The sequence below is a fragment of the Myxocyprinus asiaticus genome, chromosome 10 (assembly GCF_019703515.2).
Source record: "Myxocyprinus asiaticus isolate MX2 ecotype Aquarium Trade chromosome 10, UBuf_Myxa_2, whole genome shotgun sequence".
Taxonomy (NCBI): Eukaryota; Metazoa; Chordata; class Actinopteri; order Cypriniformes; family Catostomidae; genus Myxocyprinus; species Myxocyprinus asiaticus.
The window spans coordinates 47,367,325-47,390,068 of NC_059353.1; the positions used below are offsets into that span (position 1 = coordinate 47,367,325).

Consider the following 22,744-nt stretch of genomic DNA (forward strand, 5'->3'; position numbering starts at 1 on the left):
AATAAAAGAAATGTGTTTTGCCTGCTCACTCATGTTTTCTTTAAAAATGGTACATATATTACCAATTCTCCAAGGGTGGACGGCAGTGTCGAGGACTCTACGACGGGCATCCCTCCTCCCTCCCAGGTTTTCGGCACCAATGTAACGCATCAATGGAAAGGAGGCGGCGAGAACCAGCTTGATAATATAAATAATATTTAACTAAGTAAAAAGACACACAAACACATTCAGGGCAGCTGCCCATAATTCTCTCTCTCTCGAGCTGCTGTCTTCAGTCGCCTTTATCCCTCGCTCACCTCATCAGGCTGATTGGGGCCCGGGTGTCCTTCATTCCGCCCGGCCCCGTCCTCCTCCGCGCTACAACATTTAATTACAAATTCCATTTGTGATATATTTACAACATTAATGATCATTTCTGACTTCTGCATTCATAATCCTCCAATCTGCCAAAGTAGCAGGTATTTAGAATAAAGTTCATAACAAAAACTATTGAAATTTCTCACTTAGCACCCATAGTTTTGAATAGAAAATATCACATCCGGTCAGGCAGTTTCAGTGCATCCGTAGCTAAAATCGGACACGAAAATTCCACATCTGCAGATGGTTGGAACCGCTATGCAGCCCCCGTGTAACTCTCCATTAGAAATGGCTGACTTCTAGTCTATCGTCTGTCGTTTGTCAGATGCAGTGCAAAGGCAGTTTAAGGCTATAGCAACAGAGCTTAAAAAAAGGCACTTTCTTAGATGATTTTGTGGTGCAGACTGTCTGGAGCTAAAACATAGCGAAATAAAAAAAAATATATATAAGAAAAATTTAAGATGAACTAGTCGGTTCTTGGACAGCTAGTCCATTACTCGAACATTGTAACAGCTTCCCTGTGGAGAAAATTTATTTGTTTGCACTTTCGGAACCCTACTCTTGTGTTCTATTAACACTCTGTTTAACACAATCTCTCTGTCTCTGTTGTGCAGTTTTGCGGCAGATATGAGTGGAATCCTGAAGAGAAAGTTTGAGGAGGTGGAGGGGGCATCGCCCTGCTCGTCGCTGAGGGAGTCTGAGGAAGAGGAGATATCGAGCACTGAGAGTGGAGACAGCAGTGACAGCGTCAACCCGTCGGCCTCACACTTCAGCCATTCTTCATCAGCAGCATCCTCATCACACACACTGCAGCGCACTGGTGAGAACACAGTTATTTGAAATATTCAGAAAGACAGGGATGAAATGCGTTAGACAGATTCTTAATATTTACATAATTCAGCATCGTTATTGACAACATTCAAATTAATAAATGAAGAGAAAAGTAGCCAGTTTTAATTTCTGTTTTTATTCTTGAAAATGTCCTTGAAATTTAGTTAATATTTCATAATGTCATAAATTATTACATTTTAGTCCATTTTACTTTTAATAAAATGGCATATCATTTTAGTTGACGATAATGTGCAATATGTTAAACTGTAAAGGACTGAACTATAACCCTTTAAGCTCGCCTGTGAGAAAATTTGTCAAAATATTAATAACTACAGTCTTTTCCAACACAAAATAGGTATCGTTTGAAAGCTTAGAAGCTCTACTTTCCAATGCATGCAGACATTATGACCAACACTAAGTGCTTTGAAATTTGCAGACACATCAGAAGTGTTCTGTTTTGATCATTTATTTTTAACAAATGCACTGTACATATTATTGCAATCAGTAAAAACATCAAACTCATCAAATAGCCATATAGCGTGTAATAGCTAAGTATATGTCTTTAGCAGTTATGTTGGTTTTGCTTATATGCCGCATTTTCACTTATAACTTCACGAAAAATAAACAGATCATAAAGTATCACATATCAATACTTAGAGGAGGTGATTGTCTTTCAAACGAGCCCACACCCAAGGTAATCAGATGCAAAGATCATTCGATAATCCACATGAAGCCTACTATAATACACATGGCCACCAGGAGATGGCGCCAAATAAATGACACAGACTCATTGAGACAAATGGCACTCATTCTGTGAAATTTCATTACTAAAATCATGTCTGCATACTATGCAAACCTTTATTTATTGTTGTGTTTGCATGTGTAATTAGTTCGTATGTACAATTATTATGTTTTATTTGTTTGGAGACGTTTTTGGACTCTATGATAAATTATATTTGTAATGCTATAACTTTTTATTGCTTTGTCGTATCAACACAAACTTTTTCTCAGATACAGTTGACATGATTGGGAATAAAACAAAAGCAGTTTTTCGGAGCCACCTTATATACACCCAGAGTTATATAATTTCAAATAAGAAATATAGCTGCAAGCAGCGATGACGGGCCCAAGCACCATGGGTCCATTTCCACCCGTTGGCTTTTGGAAAACAATGCATGATGGACACATGCATTTGGTCGAGTAAACAAGTAAGACACCTTCTGCTCAGACATAATGGTTAACAACTTTGATCTGTGTGGCAAATGTAATAAATGTGTAATTATGGCAAGTGTGAACCCTTGAACAGTCCAAAAAAGAATATTGCTATTTACCTTGTGGCTATGAAAATATCATGTAAGATATCTAGAATCCCCTTACCTTATTAAATGTGACACTTGTCTGAGTAAATTTGATGTGCTAGGGGTGAAAATAAGAGGGGTTGTTTTTTTCAAAGTCTATTCGAAGTGTCACATCTATTGTTGCCAGCTGGAGGCCCTATGACCGTGACCCACCATATCCACATCCATGTCATAAGTGTGATTAAACATATTGCTGAGTATGTCAAATACACCTGAATACACTACAACATTATGTAATTTGATCTGTTGGCATAACAACAGTATTTAATATACCAAGAATCCCTTTACAATTTTACATCAGCTGTGTCTTGACATTATTCTAAAAACTTTTGGATTTCTTTGGAAAGGGTTTTGGATAAAAATAACAGGACTATTTTAAAGTCTGTTCCAAGTGCCTCACTTCCTGCTGCCAGTTGGTGGCGCTATGACCATGACCCACAATAGCCACGTCCATGTGATCAGCCCCCATTACCAAACATCGAGCTCAATTTTGATCTAAATCACACAATGCACGTAGAAGATATGATACACTTCCTGTTTCACATTTTTGCCTTTATTGCCTCACCATGGCAACACCAAATTTAGCATCTTCAATGTCTTTGCATAATGTTGCTTAATTTTGGTGACAGTCACATTAATTCCCAAGGAGGAGTATTAAAAAGTTCAGGGCCTGCAATAAAAAACAATTAATAAATAAAAAAAATTCAATCCAAAATGGCTGACTTCCTGTTGGGTGGAGCTAAAGATTTTGAAAGTTGTCTGGCTTGATGAGAACAATATATGTACTAAGTTTGGTGACTGTAGGTGAAACTGACCCCACAACTTTAGTCAAAAGGTGGCACTACAGAGCCGCCCTCCACACCCATGTGTTAAATTTTGCCCAGACCTAATGGCTGGCAACTCTGATGTGGGTCATGACATTTTAAGCAAGACAAGTGCCTCAAAACATCTGAATATACAAAGAAAATAATAATAATAAGTAATAAGTTGCCTTGGCAACACTATTTAAGATATCAAGAATCCCCTCACAATTTTACATCAGCAGTGTCATGACATTATTCTAAACAATTTTGAAGCAATTCATGTAAACACAAGAGGGCTATTTCAAAGTCTGTTCTAAGAGCCACACTTCATGCTGACAATTGGTGGCCCTATGACTGTGACCCACAATAGCCACATCCATGTGATCAACCCCCAAGAACAAACATACAGCGGATTTTTTTATCTAAATCACACAATGCACGCAGAAGATATGAGACGCTTCCTGTTTTCTATTTTATGTCATTAATTTATTGCCTCGCCATGGCAACACTGTTTAATATATCAAAAATATGTACGCAATTTAGCATCTACAATGTATTGGCATTATGTTGTCTAAATTTGGTGGCAGTCACATGAATCCCCAAGGAGTATTTAAAAGTTCAGGGCCTGCAATTTTCAAAAAATCCAAATTCAATTCCAAAATGGCCAACTTCCTGTTGGGCAGAGCTAAAGACTGTAATTTTGAAAGTTGTCCTGCTTGATGAGAATAATATATGTACCAAGTTTGGTGACTGTAGGTGAAACTGGCCACACCTCTTTAGTCAAAAGGTGGCACTACAGAGTCACCTTACATGCCCATGTGTGACCTTTTGCCCAGACCTAATGGCCGACATCTCTGATGTATGTGCAATTTTTATAAGCATTTTAAGTGCCCCAAAAGCATTCAAAACCTTAAAAACAAGAAGACTAATAATCCTTAGAAGAACAATAGGGTCTCCGCACTTTCAGTGCTTGGGCCCTAAAAATAAGAAGTGTTTTGTTGTTGTGATATTTCAGGCTTTTTCTTAGGCTGAGAGTCTCAGAATGTATCATAATCTTTAATATCATAATTAGGACTGTCAATCGATTAAAATTTATAATCGAATTAATTACATGGTATGCTGATATAACTATTTGCTTAAAAAGCCCTTCAAATAACAAGAATTCAATAAATAATGAATAAATACTTAGTTATATTTAAATCATTATAAAAAAAATAATAATATAGATAATTAAAATGCATTACATCATTGTGGAACACGAGTAAAGCATTAAAAAAGGCAGTAACATTAGTTAATAACATTCGTTAACATGAACTAATTTTACTGCATTTTTTAATGCTTTACTCATAACTAAGTTAACTAACAAACAGTTAATAATATATTGTTTACAGCATTTATTAATCTTTGTTAATATTATTTAATAAAAATACATGTTAGTTCATAATGCATTTACTAATGTTAACAAACACAACTTTTGATTTGAGAAATGTATTAGTATATGCTGAAATTAACATTTAACTAAGATTAATAAAAGCTGTAAACAATATATTGTTAACTGTTTGTTCATGATACCTAATGCATTATCTAATGTTAACAAAACAGAACCTTATTGTAAAGTGTTACCAAAAAGACAATTCAAAATGTAGCTTTAGTATGCAATATTTGTTTATTTCCATATTATTGAACTTATGTCATCTGCCTATAATTTTCCTACAGTTCACACAATCCATTTTGCAATTGAATTCATCAGTCAGTCCGAGATATATTTATTATGAGGGCTTTTCTAAGGACGTATCAATGCACACCTGCGTCAAGACACTTTTGGAGCATCTCGTTTGCGTTGCGCCATAAACATAGTTTTTAGGACGCTGTGTCAAGATAAACATAGCTTGAGGCTTAGAAAATTGTTCTAATGCATATATATTTGCGCTCCATCAAGCTGTGTATGAACACAAAAATGTGTTCTCATCTTGTTTTGTTTGCTGTCCTTGAGTGTGGATTGTTCTCTGTATAACTGCATTGCCCAAACAGCTGAAGTTTCGCTTACTGCCCCCTGGAGAAAACAGGTGGTGCTTCAAGCTTGAATTGCAAGGTATGGAAGGTATATTCCTTATCACGGTCCGGGGACATGATTACTTAAAAGAAAAAAAATAACACGTCATTTTTTTATATAATTAATCACACTTAAGTAACGCATTAAATCGACAGCCCTAATCATAATCTATATCATTAAAAAAAATTGACAAGTTATAAGCCTTTAATTTTGGGTATGCCACTGTTTTTAAAGATTTAACCAAATATTCAAATATATATGGAAATGCATAAACTACTTACAATTATTTAAACATATATCAAACCAATGAAAGATTATTATGTTTAATTAAACTATACGAGAAAACTGTCCTGAAAACCTGAGCATCTAAAACAATAGCATTTAATAAATATTCTGAAATATTAGCTACTTTTAGAAGTTACTCTTGTAAAATTATTTACAATTAGACAGTTTAGGATATTGCTTTGTGTAGCTTGTTTTTAAGTAAAAGGCATTACGTTACAAAGTTACACATTCTGACTAAGTTCACCTGTTTATTCACTTCATTGTCTGTGCAGATGTATGTTGTAATATTAAGTTTATGTTGTGGAAATAGCTGAACCTCACGTGTTTGAGAGAGGTAATTAACACTGAATAATTGCACTAAAACACTGAATTTTGAGTTAACGAGAAGGAATATTGGGACAGTTAGTTTCTTGCTAGTTTAGAAATTAGGAGTAGAAAATAGAAAATGGCACTGTGAAAGGAAAAATTCATCACTGAGATTTGGTATTTTAAGTCATCATACTGTCTAAAGGGGGCTTGAGAAAATATCCCTTATAGCAATAAACATAAAACATCTGGCCTCATGCCTCTCACCGTTAAATGGCTAAAGCATGTGTAAGATTTCTGTTTATCATTGTTTGAATTTATAATAAGACAGAGAGCATTCAAGATCCGTTTACCTGAAACAAAATCAGTCATCGTTACGACTGTAAATAAGTAATGTTCTAGAGAGCTTCACTATTTCATCCAGTGTTGGGGAAGCTACTTTGAAACAGTTACAAGCTACTCATTATTTACAGTAAAGTAGTTAAACTACAGTCAAGCTACCTTTTGTTTAAAAAGAGCTGTATTTATCTGGGGTAAACTTTAGCGGTGTATGTGAGACCACAGCAAATATTTTGTTACAATTTGCTACAACAACAAAAGAAAAAAAATCCAATATTATTGTTAGATACAACAATAAACACAATCAGTTTTTAATAATAACACAGAAATTATTGTATTGTTCTTGTACATTTTGAATACATCATTCAAACATTCACAGTGTAGGTTGGGAAAAGGTATGTGAACCCTTAGGCTAATGCAGTCAACAAAAGCTAATTAGAGTCAGGAGTTGGCAAACCTGGCATCCAATTATTGAAACGAGGTTGGAGGTGTGGGTTAGAGCTACTTTGACTTATAAAAAGCACTCAAACATTTTGAGTTTGTTATTCACACGAAGCATCTGTTGATGTGGACCATGCCTCGCAAAAAATAGATCTTTGAAGACCTACGATCAAGAATTGTTGCTTTGTATAAAGCTGGAAAGGAATGCAAAGTTATCTCAAAAAGCTTAGATATTCATCTGTACACAGTTAGACAAACTGTCTATAAATGGAGACGATACTGTGGCTACTCTCCCCAGAAGTGGCCGTCCAGCCAAGATGACTCAAAGGGCACACCGCAAAATGCTCAAAAAGAACCCTCGATTGACAGCTAAAGACTTGAAACTGGTTAACATCTCTGTTCATGAGTCTACTGTACGGAAAACATTAAACAGGCATGATGTCCATAGCAGGACACCACGAAAGAAGCTGCTGCTTTCCAACAAAAACATTGCTGCATGCCTGAAGTTTGCCAAAGACCACCTTGACACTCCACAGTGCTACTGGGAAAAAATGTTTTGGCCTGATGAAACTAAGGTTTAATTGTTTGGGAAGAACACGCAGCACTGCATATGGTGTAAAAAGGGCACTGCATACCAACATGAACACATCATCCCAGTGGTGAAATACGGTGGAGGGAGCATCATGATTTGGGGTTGCTTTGCTGCTTCGGGGCCTGGACAGCTTGCCATCATCAAGGGAAAAATGAATTCCCAAGTTTATCAAGATATCCTACTGGATCATGTCAATGACCCTAAACACTGAAGTAAATCCACTACAGAATGGCTTTTGAAGTGGCCCAGTCAGAGTCCAGATCTTAACCCAATAGAGATGCTGTGGAACGACCTCAAGAGAGCCGCTCACACCAGACATCCTAAGAATATGGCTGAGCTGAAGCAGTTCTGTAAGGAAGAATGGTCCAAAATTCCTTCTGAATGTTGTGCAGGTTTAATCTGCAGCTACCTGAAACACTTGGTTGAGGTTATTGCTGCCAAAGGAGGATCGACCAGTTATTAAATCCAAGGGTTCACTTACTTTTTTCCACAGCACTGTGAATGTTTAATGGGATGTGTTCAATAAATACATGAAAGATTATAATTGTTTGTGTGTTGTTAGCTTAAGCACATTTTGTCTATACTTGTGTTTGTGGCTGATGAAAACGAGATCCCATTTTATGACCAATTAATGCAGAAAACCAGCTAATTCCAAAGGGTTCACATACTTTTTCTTGCCAGTTATTTAAAAACCCCATAACAGCAGTGATGACTACTTTTTTTTTTTTTCAATCACAGGCACTGAAATTTTTAGTTAGTTACTTCCCAACACTGTGTGCATTTACATGCACAGCAATATGCTGCTAACTATGAAAAAATCAGCTTATATATATATATATATAACCAAAAAAAACCCCACACAAATCAAAGAAACCCACATTAACATTTGTTTTGATATCATCGGGTTACTCTGTGCATTGGATAAGCCGGTAAAAATGCTGGTAGAGGTGTTAACATGCAACATGAAATCAGGGTAATGAGCAAAAAGCTACATGTGCTTAAACCGTTTATGACTTTACCCCGATAAAATAACGCCGTTTAAGATGTTTACATGACCTTGCACATTGTTAATCGATTCCACATTTGAGTGCTCCACCACCTTTCTGTGCTCTTTAATGTTCTGTGACGCTCGTCCACTTTGATTACCTCATTAAAAATAATGAGAAGTTCATGTGCACCAGATGTTTAAGGATGACCCACAGTACTGGGTGTCCCAAATGAGTCAGTTTCCTTCTTTAGAAAGTGTTGCTCTTTTAACACAGTTTTATAGAGATGTCGCTCTATATTGCATCACAATATACAGATCTGAAATGTAGGTGGTGCTGTAACGCATTTTAGCCTTCACAGATCACTCAGTCTAGGTGTCACTAGAAAGCCGAGATCCTCCCTTTTGCGATGATGTATAACATTTTATTATCAATAGTCGAAAACATATTGTTCTGATAATTTGTTTTGCATACTTTTCCTTCTGGATGGCATATTTTGTTCTGGACATCTAAGATATAACATTGGATTTTTCAGCCAAGCAAGCTCACAGACAAGTAAAAAAAAGGTAATTTTTTAGAAAACTCCCAAAGGTAAAAGCAGTTATAAGGTTTTTGGCTACTTAAGGCTTACAGCAGCAGTTATCGGAGTATAAAAGAGATGTTTGTATTTGATGACTTAAATCATATTTCACATTGTGATTCTTTTGAAAATCTTTCTAACTGTGGTACTAGGGCAAATAAATTACTGTACGGTCACATTCCTGAGAATGAGAGCTTTCATTTGATATATGACTTGTCCATTTAGGTGCTATGTGAAGGACTTTTATTTTCATATAAATATTTCTACCCCATTACCTCTAGGGGGCGCTAATTTTCAATGTGAATGTTTGAGGCCTTATTTTTTTATTTTAATTAACATAAATGCAGAAGTGATGGTTATCTCTGAAATGTTCAGATTCTAATCTTTCAAATGATACCTCATATGCCTGACTTATGTGTACGGAGACTTTAACCTTTTAGGCGTAAACTTTTTTTGCGATATAGCGCCCCCCCTTTGGAGGGGTTTAAGGGGTTAATGTGCCAAGTTGCTTAGCAACCCTAAACAGCCTACAGTTAAATGCTGCATTCATGTTGTGTTGGAATCACTGTAATTACGAGATGACACCTGAGATTCTACTCGTAACTGTTTACGTCCTGGAAAATTAATCCATGTGTTGCTTTGTTGTTGATCACAGCAAAATATTTGTATATGATCTTACAAAATGTTTAAGAACAAAGAAAGTGCTCCAGGTAACATTGGCTAAAATAAAATGAAATATTTGTTCACTACCTTTAACTGTCGAGGCTGCTGGCATTTTGATTCTTTTTACATGACGTCACGACAATCAAGTCAAAGCTTTTATAAATTTCGAGTTTACAAATTATGGAATTACGTGTCCTAAGAGGACGTGAAAGGTTTTTACAAATTAAAATCTCGTAATTACGGTAATTCCGACATGAAGTGAACGCACCATTAGACACATCCACAGAAATCCCTTTTCAGTTTCCTAACATCATCATTTTCCAAAGTATGCGGTAATGGAGAGCGTTTTCGAAATTCTTCATTTTTGGTGGAGGCTGATACGGAGCTTAGTGGACAGGTTGGGATTTTTTTTTTTATTTTTTTATTTATTTATTTATTTTTTTTTAAATAGTTTTCCGTTCCCTCGAAATAAATTTACCATGGTTTTATTACAGTAACTATATTTTAACCATGATATTCATAGTGAAACCTATAGTGAAAATACAGGAAAATGAAAACTATGGTAATAAAAACTATAATTTTGTGGTTATAATGGTTTTACTATACAAAAAACATAGTTTACTGTAGTAATATTTTAGACCGTAGTAACCATAGTGTGTGGCGGAAACCATGGTTTTACTATAGTAAAAATTTAGTAACAATGAAAAATAAATTAACTATGTTTTTTGGTGGAAATTATGGTTTTAATACAGAAAACTGTATCCATATAGTAACCATTTTACTGTAGATTAACCATGGTAATTTCTGTGGTTACAATAGTTTTTACTACATATACCATGTTATTTGTAGTAAAAACCAAAATGACCACAAAATTGTTTTTTTATTACCATAGTTTTAATTTTCCTGTATTATTACCATGGTTTTACTACAAATTAAAAATTAAAATATGGTTACTATAGTAAAACCATGGTAAATTTATTGTGAGGAAATGCAAAACCATTCCGAGGGCACAAAACTTTTTCTCGCCCTGTCCTCTAAGAGGCTCCGTAGGAAAACGCCAGTCTACAGGCGTAAGCGTAACTAAATTAAAGCATTTTCACATGAAAAAAGTATTGGTGTGGACATGAACTATCGGCTATTAGTATCATTCATATATGATTATTAATAAATTTAACCAATTGCACATGTGAAGAGATTTTGGAGTGATAATTAAGAAAGGACTTTGTTGAAAAGTTATAAAAAGTTCCAAAAAGTAATATTTGGTTTTTCAGTCATTGCATGTAGAAGAATGATAGTCCAAGGCACAAATATTAAAAAGCCTTTTAAATGGAAACAATTATTGAATGTAAATCTTTATCATATTGCTGTTGCCTCCAGTTTATTAAAGCTACAAGCAACTCATGCCAGGCGTTACAGTGATTTTACCACGGTTAATGGGGTTTTAGGATTTAGGAACACCTTTTAGCTGTGGGGAAAATCACTGTAATACATTGTATTCGTACTCATGGCTTATTTGATTTAATTACTTTTCCTCATAATTCTTTTTTTCTACATTACTGCACTTGTAGAAATTTTTGGCTCACATTTTTCCTTTTTCAGTAGAAAGCCCACTGCTTTAGCTCTGCCCCAGAGTTCCTGCTGGAGTCAGAGTAGGTTAAGCATAGTGCACACTTTTGTGTTTGTGTATTGTGCTGGTGATACTGGGTGGGGGACTGGTAGCAACAGATGGTTCTTATTTGTCCTATTTGTGTCAGACATGAAGACAGCAGTGGGAAAGAGAGAATCGGGGAAACTCCAGGACTGGTGATATTTATACAGGGAATATTTACCATCCCCTTTAAACAGTCAAACAATGAGAGCCGCAGGAATGCTGGCCTTAAAGGAGCCACCAGGGGTGCACATAGGAGAATGAGATAAGGCTGAGTGATGTAGCTAAAAAATACTCAATATTTTTCAGTCTTTTGAGGATATTCGATATATATCTTACTATTGTATTTGCTCTGAAATGGCTTAAAAGAGTGATTTTTGTGGTCAGAGGAACAATCATTTCAGCAGCCATCATAGCCATTTATGTCTTTTGTATACTTAGTTTTTCTGCGTGCCGTAAGTAGAGTTGAACAGTTGAGACCTCTAGCCTTTCAAAGTGTGCATTTTGACCTGTGAGCCCATGCAGATGTGTTTGAAACGTGCAATACTCTTTAGTACAGTTAAAGTCCCTTTCAAGGCAAATCAGTACACATGGAAGCCATCTTTGTAACACTGCCGGACAGCTATTTTCTATGGATACTAGAGGCATAAAAGTAAAGCTCCTATCTACTTGAATTGAGAGAGACCGAAATCTCCAAAACGGTTGGTCTAGATTACGATCAAAGAGTATATTTCAAATCAGCAGTAAAATCTGACAACAATGGTATCATAAATGTTGCTTCTTTAGCTCAGATCATGCTAAAAATGCAGTTTTTCAGGTTGGTCCAGCTAATGTGCATACGCATTCTCAAGATGACTGACAGGTGATGCCTGTATCTAAAAGGTGATTGGCTCCTTTACCTGAAAGGTGGAACTACCTTTTCTACATCTGCCAAATTGGGCTTTCCAATTCCTTCCATTCATTTTAATACAAGTGGTCCTTCTTGGGCTAAATAGTCTCTGGTACAGTCAACTCAAGGCACAACTGCAGATGAAAGGCATAGTCTGTCCACGTGTCTAGAAAAACTTGGTTGCACCCAGACGGTCCTCAACTGTGCAATGACGAAATTTGTATCGCGCGCAAGCAAGCGAAAAACCGAAGTATACTTGAAATGCTCTAGTATGGATGTTTAAAATTTTTGCAAAAAGCGAAATACGGTAAACCTCATTTCTATTTATATGCTGTAATAAAACAATACAGAATAAACAGTATTATTTACCTACATATACTGTATTTTTAGTTAAAAAAAAATGTTTTAAAGAATATAAAATGCCACACATGGATTTTATTCCGTGAACATTTTTGAGTGATGATGCAAACAAATATTTTAATCAGTGTTTTGAAACGATTAATTGAAATAGACAGCTTTAAAGAACGGATTTACGGAAATGAATCAAGCTTCGCAAAATATATTGGTATTTAGTCACTGAGGTTAAAATCAACGACTTTTTAAAAATATCTACATCTTAACATTCTTATACTGTACTAATGAGCCGCGAGTTGGCGGGGACTGTGAAACAAGTCAAATGGCATGCTGTAAATATTTTTTTTTTTAAATAAAATAAATAAAAAGTGCATTAAAGTCATCACAATTTTCACAGTGTTGCTTAATTTTATATTGGCAGCAAAGTCATTACAAATATATCATGAAAAGCTGTTAATGTGACTTTATTTATCACTCTTCACAATGTTCAGTACAGCCAGTGCCTGGAATAATTAATTGCAATATTTAAAATATTGGTTAATTTTATAATGTTCAAAAAATTGTAAATTTCCAATGTATCGCCTTTTTAATTATATATATATATATATTTTTTTTTTGTAACTAAACTGTAATTTTTTTATTTTTTTTTATTTACTTTAATGTCTTGTTTTAGCATCCTCCATCCTGAAGCGCGAGAAGCGGATGAGGACGAGGCGTGTGCACTTTGAGAAGGTGACGGTGTATTACTTCAGCCGCAGACAGGGCTTTACCAGTGTGCCCAGTCAGGGTGGCAGTACTCTGGGCATGTCCAGCAGACACAGCTGCATCAGACAGTTCACACTGGGCGAGTTCGCCATGGAGCAGGAGAGGATCCACAGGGACATGCTCCGAGACCACCTTAAAGAGGAGAAACTCAACTCTATACGAGTCCGGGTAAGGAAGTAAATCACATGGATTGGTAGTTATAGGTACTTTTGTTTGTTATGGCTATACTATACTTTGTATTCTTATTGATGGGATTCCCAGTATTTCTGAAAATACCAAGGAAGTTTAAAGGATCCAAACCTGTATGCTGAATTATTTTGTCTGTGAATTTAGTGTCTTAGTTTAAACTAAATGCGGCACCTCTGATATCACATATGGCACTGTTAGATGGATTGCAGCAGCTATAAATAAAATAAAGTGGCTAGACAGGTCATGGAAGTAAACTGGTCAAAATGTTTGGGAACACTGTATTGATTTTTGTGGCATATTGAAACATTTAAAATGTGTAAATAGAAGCATCTTTGACTAGATAGATAACTGTACTGTAGATCTAATAGAATTATTTTAATTGAAATGCATTTATAAAACCTGATTTGCATTTATCATCCTCAGTTGACGAAGAACGGTTCTGTAGAGTCGGAGGAGGCGAATGCACTGACGCTGGACGATATCTCTGATGATGACCTGGACATTGACAACACTGAGGTGGACGAATACTTCTTCCTGCAGCCTCTGACCACCAAGAAGCGTCGCGCTCTACTGCGCTCATCTGGTGTTAAGAAGATCGATGTGGAGGAGAAACACGAGCTGCGAGCCATCAGGGTGTCCAGAGAGGACTGTGGCTGCGACTGCCGACTCTTCTGCGACCCCGAGACCTGCACATGCAGTCTCAACGGCATCAAGTGTCAGGTACCATCAACAAATACACACATTTCACACAAACACACTGGTGTTGTACTTGAAAGGTTTCTGCAACAAGACTTTCTAGAAAACCTGATCAGTATACATTTAATAAGAAATTGAAATAAATCATATATTGTAAATAAATCATATAATTATTAATATATTATGATTTATTGCTTTTTAATAAATAAATAAGTATACACCGATCAGCCACAACATTAAAACCACCTGCCTAATATTGTGTAGGTCCCCCTCGTGCCGCCAAAACAGCGCCAACCTGCATTTCAGAATAGCATTCTGAGATGATATTCTTCTCACCACAATTGTACAGAGCGGTTATCTGAGTTACTGTAGACTTTGTCAGTTCAAACCAGTCTGGCCATTCTCTGTTGACGTCTCTCATCAACAAGGCGTTTCCATCTGCAGAACTGCCGCTCACTGGATTTTGTTTATGGCACCATTCTAAGTAAATTCTAGAGACTGTTGTGTGTGAAAATCCCAGGAGATCAGCAGTTACAGAAATACTCAAACCAGCCCATCTGGCACCAACAATCATGCCACAGTCCAAATCACTGAGATCAAATTATTTTCCCCATTCTGATGGTTGATGTGAACATTAACTGAAGCTTCTGACCCGTATCTGCATGATTTTATGCACTGCACTGCTGCCACATGATTGGCTAATTAGATAATCGCATGGATGATTGTTGGTGCCAGATGGGCTGGTTTGAGTATTTCTGTAACTGCAGATCTCCTGGGATTTTCACACGTAACAGTTTTCATTTGTGTCCCTCTCTAGAGATTTCTAGAAAAAGGCAGATCCTCTATGCATGTACTGTAGTCAAGGAAATGTCATATGGCAGCTTAACAAGCAAAAATTATTAAGATGTCACTAAGATAAAGTCTAATGGAGGCATGGCCTGATAAAACTGATTAAGATGTTAAACAAGAGACAGCAGACAGTAGATCAAACTGATACAGCGGGTTACATTTTATGTGGTACATCAGATCTTCAGAAGAGGGAAGTTTAATTTACATTATTCCTGCTGTGTGTAATTCAAACCATCCTACATTAGAGGTTCTCAACTGGTTCTGCTTCAGGTCCCAGATTTTACATCAAGTGGCGATCCAACACAGTAACTAAATTCCTCATCAAACTAAAGTAAACAAAAAATGTCCTTAAAATCAAAATTGAAACAAATTAATATTACCAGTTCCATGAACTGCATAGGCCCCACAACTATCATTTTAAGAAACACTGTCCCATATTAGCTTGAACTAACATCTGTTAAACAAACATGTTCTTGAATATCCACAGGTGGACCGAATGTCATTCCCATGCGGTTGCACAAAAGAGGGCTGCAGCAACGCAGCTGGTCGGATAGAGTTTAACCCCATCCGGGTCCGGACACATTTCCTGCACACCATCATGAAGCTTGAACTTGAAAAGAGCCGAGAACAGCAGCAGAATTCCGGCACTGCGGTCACTGCAACTGGCAACGGTTTCCACAGTGACCCGAATGGTCACTGCAGCCCACTGGCGATGGGCCAGCATGCACTGGAATACGCAATCCCCAATTCCGTTCCATCGAGCACTGTCATGCACCTGCAGGCTGGCGATGACATGGATGAGGCCTTGGATGAGGAAGAGGAGGAAGAAGAGGATGACGAGGATGAGGAGGAGGAGGACGATGATGATGAAGATGATGAAGACGAGGATGAGAGCAGCAGTCTATGTAGTCTGTCCGACTCAAGCACGCAGAGTTTGGCAAACAGCGACTCTGAGGAGGAGGAAGATGATGAAGATGAAGTCAACACGGATGAATTCGATGCTCAACTGCCGACTATGCCAACGCCATGTAATGAGGTGGCTACACCCTCTGTGATGTGTTACCCAGAGAATACGGTCTCATCGGACAACCAAACTAATGGCAATTCCTACTACATTAGCTCCACGGCGGAGTACTATCAGTTGGAAAATGCTGCACCACTTTTAACCACCACCAACCACGCTAGTGACACCTACATAGGGGACTCAGTTTCCTATCAAGACAGGGTTAATGACTCAAGTAGGGTCATATCTCAGGGTCCCTTTAATGTGACCACTGACCAGTACACGGACTACTCCCAACACCCCGAACAGCCATACACCAATCACCACTTCACCCTCGCCAATGGATCGACGGCTGTGATTGGCCGTTGTGCTCCAGAAGCGGATAAAAGCGTCCAATCCAAAGGGCCCTTCCTCAGCCAATCAGAAGAGCTGAGCCAGATGAAATTTCAAAACTATCTGAACAACAACAATATGCAGGACGGCTACACCGCCAATGGGAACTGTTACATAGCTGAACAGCCAAAAGAGATGCCTCACAATCTGCCTGACATTTCGCTAAAGGACAACACGAAAGGACCAACTATACTGGATGCTTTCGCAGAGCCTACCCCAGTTTAAGTTTGAGCCGTTTGATTCAAGGAGTGGTGAGATTATAAAAGTAGCCTTTGATTCTGCACACCGTTGTTTCAGTTCGTCTAACATTGGCGGGACGGGTCCATAAATATGTATTTTTACTGGAATTAAAACAAAACCAAAAAACGGTATAAGCGGCAAAATCAGATTGTATAACAGAAATGATAAGCTTTGGGGCCAAAATATACTCTCTGCAAATATGTGAATGCAGACAATTCTATTGTGCTCCGAAATGCATCGGAGCGCAATTCATAATGCAATGCAAGTATTAATTTTATTCTTAGCGCTGCCACAAAGGACGCTATACTGTAGTTGGCGTTAGCATAAACCGCCTTTACCGTCAGTTTGCCATTTCATTTCAACTACCATCATGTCAAGCAACGGTTTGAAGAGAAACTTGCTAAACCAATGAGTTAAACTTTTGCCATGTTTAAAGCTAACTAGCTAATAATAATGCATCTTTGTTGCCATCAAAAAAGAAAAGAAAAAAGAAATGCAATCAGATTGCAATTCATAACATGCAGCAAAAATGCATTGTATTCTTAGAGCTGCCACGAGGGACACTATAATGTAGTTGGCATTAGCATAAACTTATTTTACCGTCAGTTTTCTATTTCATGTCAACTACCATCATGTCAAAGCAACGGTTTGAAGAGAATCTTGCTAAACAAATTAGTTACATTTTCGCCATGTTTATAGCTAGCTAGCTAATAATAAAGCATCTAGTTTAAAGGCACAGACATTTTAAGCTAACTCTGTTACTGTCAAGAAAAAAGAAATGCAATCAGAGTGCAATTCATAACGCAATGCAAAAATGCATTGTATTCTTAGTACTGCCACAAGGGGCACTATACTGTAGTTTGCATTAGCATAAACTGTCTTATTTTACCATCAGTTTGCTATTACATTTCAACTACCATCATTTCGAAGCAACGGCTTGAAGAGAATCTTGCTCATCAAATTAGTTAAACTGTCGCCATGTTTATAGCTAGCTATCTAGCTAATAATAACGCATCTAAAAGGCACAAACATTTTCAGCTAACTCTTTGTTAACGTCAAAAACTCAAACAGGGACAGTGCACTTGCAAAGCTGGCATAGAATTCGTGTCTACGTATTTGCGTAAAGTATATTTCTGGCCTCACGCTAACGCAGTGTTCTTGTAATTTCAAAAGTTCTAGTTTTGAGCAGAAATGTGGATAGAACTTTTCTATGTATCTGTGTCAGTGTTGCAAAAAAGAAAACAGAAAAAAGAAATTGTTGCTGTTCGTGTTCTGAAGTAAGTGTATATCTAAATGGTTAATAAAAGCATGTTTTTTTAGCGTTCATCGCTGGTTTATGGTTTAGTAGTTCAATGTACTGTAAAAGAGAAAATACTGTTAAGATTTCGTACACATATATCATGCTTTTCAAGAGTTAGTAAAAGCATGAAAATGGCTCTTAAAAGATGTGCTGGTCATTTGCCTTTCGCTAACAAAACCAAAATCATCATATTTAAGTTGTGAACACAATACATTTTCTCAACATAATTGCACTTTTCCATTGGCTGATGTTACACAACCGTAACCAATCATTATCTGAGCACTGGGGGGGCGGGGCTATCTGGTACCGTGCCATGACAATGGCTATGTTCATTATAGGCTACTACCATACTATACCTACCATTGCCGCAGTTTACTTTCTACATTTGCTAAAATGTGCAGTATACAACTCTCATGCAAAAATAACCATTATTAGTTCATAATTTTCATAAGATAGCAGACCTGACTTAAATGCAATGTGACAACCATACTACAGTTTGAACTGTGAAATAATACTAAAACATTATAGATTAGCAAGAAGTATACAATGTATACAATGCATGCAGTAAAAATTCGTAAAAGAGTTGTAAGGAAGGGAATACTAGCTTAGTACTTATAATAAATACTGCACATATTGGCAAACTGCAGTAAGTTATCCACTTAGTCCACGTATACAGCAGAAATCGTAATAATAGTATGGTAAAATGCTATTTTGAACATAGCCTTTGTTCTTATGTTTTTATAACATATCTCCAAGTTTTTAATGGAGACATACATTGTTTTTCCATTACACTATTATTATCAGAGAGCTACATATCACTATCTCCATTTGCTTTAAAAAGCCAGAGAGTAGATAGAAAATTAGTTTGATGACAGATTTAACTTTTTAAAACCAGATTAAAAAAATGTCAACACTGAAAACTCTGAAATACTGAAGTCTTGTCTTTGGGATTATACAGGGATTTGTGATGAAATGCACTTTGAAATGCATCAAGTTACTGCAAATGAAGCATTCCATTTCAGTCAGGTGAAGATTATTTTTTAAGTGTTTAAATGACAAAAAATTTAACTCTAGAAGACAAAATATCTAATATAAGATTAGCAAAAAGTAGTAATTTACATGTATTGCATTAATAACAGTGTTGAATGGATGAAAGCCAGGAAGATGAACAGATTTTTCTCAAGTTATAGCGAGAAATATTTTAAGGCATGACATTTGTTTACTCCCTTGTTAATTTACAAATGAACCATAACTGAGCAAATCATTCTAAAGAGTAATTTGTTAAGTGCAATAGTTTGCGCAGTGGCTAATATTCATTTCACTTTATTATTTTCCTACCCAGTTAAAGGGAGAGTTCACCCAAAAATGAAATTCTGTCAACATTTACACAGCATTATTTTGTTCCTCACACAAATATATTGTATTGCTTCAGAAGACCTGCAGTATAGTGCACAAGTTACCTTTTAAAAATTCCTTTTTTTGGTTTGGAACAACATGATGGTGAGTTAATGATGACATAATTGTCATTTTTGTGTCAACTGTCCATTCAAAGCACGGACTGGTTTAAAGACGAAGCTCTAATTTTCAACTCACAAACATTATGATGTATCTGTCGGTTTGTTTATCCTCTTAAAGGAAAGAGTCACTGTCTAATGGAGAACGTCTCTCAATAAGCTCAATACAGGACAATCAATTTCCTTTTATGTCATTAACATAGTAGCGTGACCTTGTGGGGTAGGACTGAAATAATCGAATCCTTAAAGGTGAAGTGTGTAATTTTTTGACGTTAAGATATTCTCTACTATCCCAGCTTAATGCGGCTGATTTTCCCAACAAGTTTAGATTGTTTGAGTCTGGACTATAAAACTGGTACAAAATCCCACGGACTTGCATTGAACGGGGGACCAGAACACCTTAGCAACACCCTCGTTTAATGGTGGCGAGATTTGTACGGGCAAAATCTAGTTATTTTTGCATGTTTGGTGCCATATGGTGCAGAAATTACACACCTCACTTTTAAAGATGAAATATTTTCATAAACGAAGGGAGAAGATAATGTGTTGTCAAATGATTGGAAATACTGATTTTCTAAGGATATAATTTGGTGGGCAGCAGCATTGAAACACTGCCTTGGCTTAAGTAAGACATGGTTTACTTAAAAACGGGAATGCCTTCATTTTGTAATTCATTTCTGCCATTGTGTCTAACTCTTAAGAGGTCAAATTCACACTTTGTTTTGCCTTTTAGGATTTATTGTCTGGATTTTGGTTCAGATTTGTAGTATTTACACAGTGCTGGTACAAGAAACCTCATTCTTTGATAAATATGGGATATGAGATACAAGTGTACAGGTCTAACTATAGCGGTATCGAATGCGGGCAGGAGCCATCATGTCATGTTACCAGTTAGGTTCTCCTCATTCTGTTTTCAGTATTTCTTATGAATGATCTATTATAATGTGTATTTATTGTGCGTTCCTTAAACGATATGTATTGAATAAAAAGTTTCTTTGTTAACGTGGTCCTTGTCATGTAATAAATCAACTAGAAAAGAAAAGTTTGTCAAGATAAAAAGTTTGATGTTGGCTTGACAAAGCCTTTTCTAAAGACAACAAAAAAGCCGACAGACAGATAGATAGATAAAAGATTGTTACCAAAATGCAGAATTTTTCCAATTTTAATGGACAACCCTTAGAAACGTTTCTGTAATTCTGAAACACTATCTTACAAAAATTCAATCCAATTTTAAAAAATATAAGCCAGACAAAAATAATCTACATCAATTCATGGCAATGTAACAGTGGCATATAAATCAAATTCAGTTTTGTAAACCTGTCTTATAAAAATGTAAACATTGGCAATATTTCTTTCATCTGTTGATTTGTGTTCATTCAGTTTTGTACAGTATTTCATAATTCTGAGGGCAGATGCTTGTATTATAGCGCCCCCTTCTGTCAGTCACTGCCATTCACTGTATGGCCAATGCAGGGTTTGGCACAGATTATGACCATGTGTTCATTCCCTTCAAATATTCAAGTGGCTCAACAGCAAATATATACACAAAAAATAGATTTAAATTTGGTGAGATTTAAAAAGAAAATGCTGAAAACATCATAAAAATATCCCATTAGAAATTCATCTTTAAAAGGTCTGACCAAGAACCTGTTTATGAGATATTACCCTAATATGCAGTGTATTTTCATGTCCCAAAAATATACATATTAATATATTGAATAAAATATTAACTATTCAAATTTAATTTTAAAGATGAAAATTTGTTGTCTTTATCAGAAAAATGTAAACACGGGTGATTTTTAAATAATTTCAAACAAAAAATATTTAAGGCTATTTCTTTAGATTGAGACATTTCAATTTTTGACACATTTTCATTACATTTAATTGTGTAATCATCATCATTTGTCAAATTAAATTAATAAAACTTTAAATATATATATTTTTTTTAATTTGATGGAAATTTGTTAAGAAATTGAAATGTATCAATCTAAAAAAAAAAAAATAAAAAAAAAAAAAAATTATATATATATATTAGTACAACTGCTACTGGCATGAAAAACTTGCAGTTTACTAGGAAATATGAACACACTTGGTAAAAAGCGAATACAAAACCACTACTTTCAAGTCTTTTGTGGTTCAGAATTTGCCTATTGCATAATAGGATTATTTGAAGGCCTCTGCTCTTGTTAGACATTCATAGTCTGCATTTCACATTAGAATTTGCAGCTGATATGGAGTGTCATTGTGATTCTTGTCCAGTAACAAATGTAGAAACGCAACTGACATAAGTCCTGTAGTCTTTCAGATCTAAAGAAATAAAATGGAGAGATAGACAGATAAAAGTTTAAAACTTCACTTGAATGCACTTTTCTAAGTGCCCACCCAGAAGGTGCCTTGGCCCATACAGTATGTACTTTTTATACTATACTGGAATGTCTGTGCGTGCAACGCTTTTTGGTCCTTTAGATTACTCCAATGTTCCAGCAGCAACATTTTCCATGTACAAAAATAAATTAAAGTTCTATGTCTCTGCAGGGTCCAAAATTATCACTTGCCAAGTCAAAAAAAAAGTTGACAATTGTCCTTTAACTTTATTAGAAACTGTAAAAGTACATGGTTCAAATTGAATTGTAAGAATGATATTCTGACCCTCACTGGTAATAAATTGCATGATTAAAATTAAACCGATCACTGAAGACAAAATCTGTTGTAACTTGCACATCTTCTAACAACCTTTCCTCATTGGAAAGTTTAGGATGCCTACAGTTTTTTTTTTTTTTTTTTTTTTCAAAGGTTCATTAAAAAGAATCTGTTCATAAGAGTCAATTGTTCGTGAATCAGACTTCACTGGTCATGCTGTACATCTGTTGTGGCATCTGACCAGCAAAGACAATGCAATATAAATTCTTGCTGTCTATTTATTTTCTTTGTATTATTTCATGGTAGCCAGTCTTCTCTCTGGCCAGACTGCAAGCTCACAACCTAAACAGCATTTCTTATGTAGAAATCTGCTGTGCTGAAATGTTCAAGAATTATTAAAAGAACCAAATGCCACCAAAATGATTCAGCTCCAGTTGTTTTTTTGTTTTTCTTATAATTAGTTCTGGTTTTTGATTACCACTATAGTCACAAACATGCGTGGGGTGGGTGTGGGTACCAATTCCGATGACATTTCCATTTTCATCGGGATAAAAATAGTTTTTGTTTATATAAATTGCAGATTTATCACCAGTAAGAAATATTTATGAAAGGTCAATTTTCTCAATTCACCCATTATTGGCAGCTGTGGCATAAAGTTAATTTTGGACCC

General features: G+C 36.1%; 1 protein-coding gene across 2 annotated transcripts in view; it reads left to right on the plus strand.

Annotated features, from left to right (window-relative positions):
* LOC127447641 (cysteine/serine-rich nuclear protein 3-like) overlaps positions 1–20,450 on the plus strand; it is a 77,950-nt gene extending 57,500 nt beyond the window's left edge. For both annotated transcript variants that reach the window (XM_051709595.1, XM_051709596.1), the window contains 4 exons: positions 972–1,177; positions 13,159–13,418; positions 13,863–14,159; positions 15,472–20,450. In XM_051709595.1, the coding sequence (XP_051565555.1) occupies positions 972–1,177; positions 13,159–13,418; positions 13,863–14,159; positions 15,472–16,605 (1,897 nt within the window). In that variant the 3' untranslated portion in view covers positions 16,606–20,450. The remainder of the gene's footprint in view (positions 1–971; positions 1,178–13,158; positions 13,419–13,862; positions 14,160–15,471) is intronic.
* Positions 20,451–22,744: the final 2,294 nt, after the last annotated feature.